Source organism: Hyaena hyaena, unplaced genomic scaffold, assembly GCF_003009895.1.
Source record: "Hyaena hyaena isolate Hyena2069 unplaced genomic scaffold, ASM300989v1 scaffold_1, whole genome shotgun sequence".
NCBI lineage: Eukaryota > Metazoa > Chordata > Mammalia > Carnivora > Hyaenidae > Hyaena > Hyaena hyaena.
This window is the reverse complement of record NW_024080633.1, coordinates 1,176,792-1,183,473: the sequence shown is the minus strand read 5'-3', so window position 1 is coordinate 1,183,473 and position 6,682 is coordinate 1,176,792. Positions and strand designations below refer to the sequence as shown.

Here is a 6,682-nt window from a genome sequence, read left to right as displayed (position 1 = left end):
CCCCCCACATCCATCAGTCCTCAGTTTTTGTCAGCATTCAAGAGTCTCTCATGGTTTGCCTCTCTCCCTTTCCCCCACCAACACCCTAGAGGAGAAAGCAGGAAACAACCTCCTTGACCTCCACCGCAGCAACTTCTTACTTGACACATCCCCAAAAGCAAGGGAATCAAGAATAGGTTTCTTTCTTAACATCCAGCGCTGTGAAATTCTTGTTTTGTTTTGAAGAACGATTCTAGAGTTAAAGGATCTAGAGATAAAGGATGACAATTCTTTTTTCCTTTTTTTTTTTTTTTTAATGCTTTCTCAATACAGAAGTTTTCACTGTGCATTTGAGTTGCCTAAGGTGCTCAGGAAATGGGGAGAATAGAGAAAAGGCTTCCAGACCGGTTAGTCCAGTTAAGGCACTTAAGTGGCTTAAGCCTTTGATATTAGTTTAGCCAAGTTAGGAAGTTAGTAAAGCAGGAGGGCTTTCATGGATAAATCCCCCTCCCCCCCCCCCCATTTTAACTGTTGACTCTGTCTACTGGGCACTGTGAATGGTGGCTTTTGTCTTCATGTGCACCAAAGACAGAGGGACGAGAGGCCAAGGTCTACCTCAGAGGGGCCCAATTCTACCTTTGCTTCAGCTGAGATTTCCTCACAGCGTAATCCTGAGGTTTAAATAAAGCCTTGAAGTTACTGCCTTGCTCCCGGCTTCCCAGCAGGACTTCAGAAACACTGCCTGGTCTTTATGTATTTCCACGCTTCGCTTTCCACCCCTGGTGTCCTCCTCTGCAGAGGGAGGGGGTGCCAGGGCGTTCTCAGTGTGGCCCCCAGTCTGAGATGCTTGCATTCCCTTACTCCACAAACCTTCATCGGCTAATAAACAAATGTTGATTGGCTGACAGCATGTGACTCACAGCAGGGATGCTGGTGTGACTCCTGCCCTCACAGAGTGTACCTGAAAATTCTAGTCCCTGATGGTGGGGGAGAGGGTGGCCTTTTGTTTGTTTCCATCCTCGTAGGTAGACATGAGCAAAGACACAGTGGCGTCAGAGAATTTGGAAGTGGGCGAGGAACAGGGCCATGAGTGTAGTTTCTTTGAGAGGAAGGGACATAAGCTGTGAGCACCAGCCAAGCAGGTCTATGGGAGCAGGGGATAATCCGTCAAAGAAAAAGTGTGTGCAGGAGTGTGTGGGGGAGGAAAACTCATTCTCCCTCTACCCTACAAGGTTCTTGGCTCAAACCCTCCCTGTAATAAAAGACAGATTAGCAGGAGAAAATAAAGACGTTTCATTACATGTATATCTCCTGCATACAAGGGGGAGACCCAGGAAACAGCTCATTCCTCACAAGGGCCAAAGCCACCCCCTTAAATACCATCTCCAGCTAAAGACAAAAGAAGATGTTGAGGGGGGCAGTCATGGGGACCCATCAGGCCTAGTGGTGTCAACAAAGGTATGATTGTTATGCAGATTTAAGTCCACACCTTCTCCATTGAGAAGAGTTTCCAGTCCCCATTTCTTTTATAAATGCAAATATCTCTTACAGAAGGGTAACTTCGAGGCTTTCAGAGCTTCTCCTCTGTGGGCTGATGGTTAAAAATAACCAGCTCAAGATAACCCTTGTTCCCAAGAGGCATGTTTTGGGGTGGCAAATTCTGTTCCCCTTCAAGTAAAAGAAGGTAGTAGCCTCAAGAAGTGAAAAAAAATGCCCTGTTTAGAAAGGTGAGCAGGGAGGAGATCTGCCCTGCTTCCCGCAGAGCTGGGCGTGCAGGGCCCACGGACCAGAAAAGAGATTTGGATTTGCGATCAATACCTGAGTGCGTGGAATGAGTTGATTACATTGGACAAGTCTCTCGCTGATGGCAAGGGGACCATATCGGAGAAGAGGCAGGTGGCTTTGGGTGACTAAACAGAAGGTATCCAAATGAGAGATGGAAGAACCTACCAGCATGACCCTGGACTGGGTAGGGAAGGGCAGGTTCCTCGGAGATCCAGCCTGAAGATAATGATGGACACGATTCCTGGATCGTGAGACTTACTTTGCCAATCGCGGTCTCTTCTCCCTTGATCTCGATGAGCATATGAAGGTGAACTGTTCTACTGACTTCTTGTGTGCCTGTTCCTGATACCAATGCCTGGAACATGGCTGCTAATTCGGTGCTCAGTGTGAGTTGACTGAGCCAAGGAAAGCATCTGTCTGTGTCCCGCTTCTAGATAATATGTCAGTGCCACTGCCGTCAATAAGACAGTCTCTCAGAGGCAGCACACTTCTGTAGGGGGAGGGAAATCAGGACCAAGCCACAGGTTCTGGGTCTTTTGGGAAGGAGAAGCTGAACCCTAACATAAGGCCAACTTTAGGCCCGAGGCACCGCCTGTCTGATGCCACCCCTCCACACATACCTCTGTGCTCCCATAGTTATCTGCTCTCAACCCGACACCCCCTTTGCGTTTGGTACCATCCTGGAATTCTTAGGCGTCTGTCTCCCCAGCAAACCACGTGCTTTTGCTTGTGTATCTCTTGCACAAGCTGTGTGCCTGGCACTCGCCTGGCACTTGGTGTGTGTTGATTCAATGACACATCATCCATCTTCCTCGATCACTGAGGCTGCAGCAGTTGAGCACGTATGAAGGATTTCTACAATGGTGATTCTGCCTCCCCTTGGAAGGTAGCAGGCTGGGAAAGATTCTCCTCCTGCTCAGGAAGAAGCTAAGGTCTAGAGGACTGGTTCGCAAAGTCCTTTATGCTTTGAGATAGTCATCAGAGAGGTTCAAGACAAAAGTTCTGATGCATGGGTCACAAGGGTGGAGATCTTGTATTTGATGGTACGAGATTCTGCCTGAGAGCGAGGGAGCCTGTGGGTGCCTTTCAGATCCCTTAGGCGTTTCTGATGTCCGGCAAAGTTTAAGAATTGCTGGCCTGTGTCCGTGCTTCTCAAACCTTCACAGACCTGCAGATCACCGGGGGAATCTAAATAATGCAGATCTGCAGTGAGACCTGAGTCACATCTCTCCTTTTTGTTGTTTAAGCCTATTCATTTTGAGAGAGTATGCACGGGAGGGAAAGAGAGAGAGACAGAGAGAATCCCAAGCAGGTACTGTGCTGTCAGCGCAGAGCCCGCCGCAGGGCCTGATCTAACAAACTGTGAGATCATGACCTGAGCCCAGGTGAAGACTCAGATGCTTAGCCAGCTGAGCCACCCAGGCGCCCCCTAAGTTGGCATCTCTAACAAGCTCCTGGGCAGGCTGGAGCCGCAGACCACACTTGCTATACAAGGATCTGGCTGTCCAGGGACTTTTGAGCCAAATGCAGGAAGAGAGGGTGCAGGTGTGGACGGGAAGGCCAGGAGTGTGTTATGGCTAAAATACCTGGTACAAAGATATACGCTTCGTTGTGCCGTGAACTTGGAAAACAAAACTGTGGTTGGGTGGGCTTTGCCGAGTCCCCCGTTGTCGCCCGGATGTCGAGGTGCAAGAGCAGCTGGCACCAGGGGACCCGCATCGACCAGGTCTGGTCACTCACCACTGACAAAATCCAAAGGCAGAGAGATGCGTTGTGGGGAGATAAGAAAGGGATTTATTTCAATGAAGCTGATACCAGGAAGACGGGAGGCCAATGTCGCAAAGACTGTCTCAACGTGCTGTAAATACTCCCAGGTTTATAGAAGGGAAATGCGGGGCAAAGGTCACTGGGCACCCTCGGGGGGGCAGTGAGGGTCAAATCAATCATTGTCTTGGGGTCACTCACACCGGGTCTCGGGTCTCGCAGCTCTAGGGCTTGTTGCTTGAGGAGGGCGTTCCAGTCCCCACAAAATGCTTTGCCCGCTGGGGCTTTTGCCTGAGTAAAGACATAAGCTGGAAAGAAGCAGCTAATCAATTAGAAAGTACACACTGAAGTCAAAGTGGAGGTGGCTTAAATCTTTGTTGGTTCTTTTCTCTCCGTTTGAGCAGATCTGTCCCTCGATAACGCAGCCCCGGGCCCCTCCACGGAGGTGAGCGCCCCCACTCCCCCTCCTCGGCCACCCGTGCCAGCCCCTGATCTGGTGCCCGTGAAACAAGGATGGAATGTCTGTCTTTCCTGCCCATGCCGTGGGTCCCTCGAGAGCGGGGCTGCTGTCACACGGCCCCCTCCGTCCAGTGTTTGCCACACTGTCCCCCACGGCGTAGATGCAGAGGCTCCAGGATGTGCCGTGGCCGGGCCCTCAGTCACAATGTCAAGACTAGTAGAGAAGAGTCTGGAAGAGCAGCCGAGGGCACTGCCTCTGAGAGTAGGGGTCCGGGGGCCCCAGACTCTGCCTCTTGGGCGCAAGCTGAATGTTTTTAAGAAACAGCAGACACAAGAAACACTCTGTAAACTGAGTAGAGGTTACCATTTTGGAAGAGACATTTACATTCACAAGGGAAATCTCCACTTGGGCGGGGTCTCCCTGTCCGCAGCAGGAACGTTGGCGTGGGTGACCAAACCTCTAGCAACTTGTCATGGAGAAGACCAAGACTTGAATCTGCATGACACATATCTTTTTTTTATTTCTTTTTTTTTTTAAATTTTTAAATGTTTTTTACTTGTTTTTGAGAGACAGAGAGCCAGCGTGAGCGGGGGAGGGTCAGAGAGAGAGGGAGACACAGAATCCGAAACAGGCTCCAGGCTCTGAGCTGGCTGTCAGCACAGAGCCCTTTGTGGGGCTCGAACCCCACAAACCGTGAGGTCATGACCTGAGTCGAAGTCGGGCGCTTAACCGACTGAGCCACTCAGGCGCCCCTCTTTTTTTTTTATTTCTAAACTTCTCCTGGGAATCTCACATGACTGCCCTTCCCCGTCCCCTTCACCCCTTCTCCATATTCTTGTATCTTCCGCTGGAGACCGAATTTATAAAGTGGTGTCCATTTGGGCCCTTTTGGGGAGTTAGTCAGTTTTCCTGGGTGACTCCCATGTGTATGGAAGGTGTACATGTTATTGAATGTCTGTCTGTTTTTCTCCTGTTAATCTTTTGTTACAATGGTGATGGGGTTTTGGGGTGGTGCTGGGGTGCGGCGCCAATGGCCAAGAAAGAATTCTTGAGCATTTGGTGCAAAAAAAAAAAATCATTTTATTAAAGTACATGGACAGGACCCGGGGGCAGAAAGAGCTGCACTGGGGTTGTGAAGAGTGACTGGTTCTATACGATGGAGTTGGGGGAGATAAAGTGAAGAGGAAGCTCCTAGTGGGATTTTCACACGTTAAAGACGGTTAATATGATACTGAAGGCCTAGCTGTTGTCAAGCTAAGGCTGTTTTTCCTCCAGTCAGGCATTACTATGATGATGGTAGGGGTCCCGCAGGCATGTTTTACTCTGTATTTGTCTCAACTATCTGTCAATGGGCTGCAGGTTATAAAAAATTATTTTTACCTGCCATTTCTTCTGGCCTCTGTTCCCCCGCATCACTAGGGAGGGGAGGGTGATGTTCAGGCTCCAGGAAACTGAGTCTGTAGCTTTCTGGAGGTTAGGCTGTTGACAAGGTTGCCTTTTTCTTATAATTTACTAAGGTATTTGTAAACGAATGGAGACTCCTGTCCTTCATGATGGTGATCTGTATCAGTTAACCATTTGTTTTCTTTCTTCTTCCTTTATTTTTGGACAGCTGGGAGTGTCCGGGGAATATCACACATATCTCACCTGGAGGGCAGGGGCGGGGGTGAGGGGGGGCGTTGTCAACCTTTGCTTTGCCCACATTTGGCCTTATGTCCCCTCATCGATGGGGTCTGATCCAGGAACGCAGGAAGGTAACAGGAAAATTACTTTTCCTTCCCTATAATGCCAGTGCTGGCTTTCCTACTTGACTACCTTAGCCTCAGTTTTGTCTTCTCTAAAATGGGGATAATATCGTAACTGCTAACAGTACATATAAAATACATGCCAATTACTTACTGCAGTGCCCACACAAAGGAAGGAGCCAATAAACAGTTATTGAACATCACCATGTAAAAAAAAGAGAGATGTGTAGAATGTTAATGTTTTCTGTGTGTTTGGTTTTTAGTCAGGTCTAATAAGGACACGAAAAAACGAATTCCTCATCTCACCGTTACCTCAGCTGCTGGCCCAGGAGCATAATTACAGTGCACCCGCGGGGCACCATCCTCACGTACTGTACAAAAGAACAGCTGAGGAGAAGGTCCAGCGTTGCCATGGTGACCTGGGCTCCAGTGGGCGTTATCCTGGTCACCCCCCAACTCACACTCCCCACACATCTCGGAGTCAAGAAAGAGAGCGTCACCACCCAAGGTTGCAAAAGCAGCATTTTTGTGGACGACGCAAGAAATGTATGTAAGGAAACTTTTTCTTATTCTGTTCTTATGTGGGCCCTCGATAGTCTTTCTCAAGTGCTGCTGGGTATGTGGGTTTTGCAGGTTAAAATGGGGCTACCCTAAACATCCCCTGAAATTAGTCTTGGAGATGGACCAATACTCATCTGTGTCAGGCAAAAGCTGGGTGATCAATTCTTAATTCTTCTAAATTAAATTAGGAAAGATTTTTTTTTTAAGTTTGGTTTGAGAGGGAGAGGGTATGAGTGGGAGGGAGAAGGGCAGAGAGAGAAGGATAGAGAGAGAAGCCCAAGCAGGCTCTGCACTGCCCGCGAGGAGCCCGATGCAGCACTCAAACGCATGAACCATGAGATCATGACTTGAGCCAAAATCAAGAGTTGGACGTTCAGTTGACTGAGCC

The 6,682-nt window shown here is 49.0% G+C and overlaps 1 protein-coding gene across 2 annotated transcripts in view; it reads left to right on the top strand.

Annotated features, from left to right (window-relative positions):
* Positions 1-6,682, top strand: part of ADAMTS18 (ADAM metallopeptidase with thrombospondin type 1 motif 18) — a 143,640-nt gene that overhangs the window by 58,550 nt on the left and 78,408 nt on the right. For both annotated transcript variants that reach the window (XM_039226031.1, XM_039226021.1), the window contains exon 4: positions 5,997-6,279. In XM_039226031.1, coding sequence (XP_039081962.1) covers positions 5,997-6,279 — 283 coding nt within the window. The remainder of the gene's footprint in view (positions 1-5,996; positions 6,280-6,682) is intronic.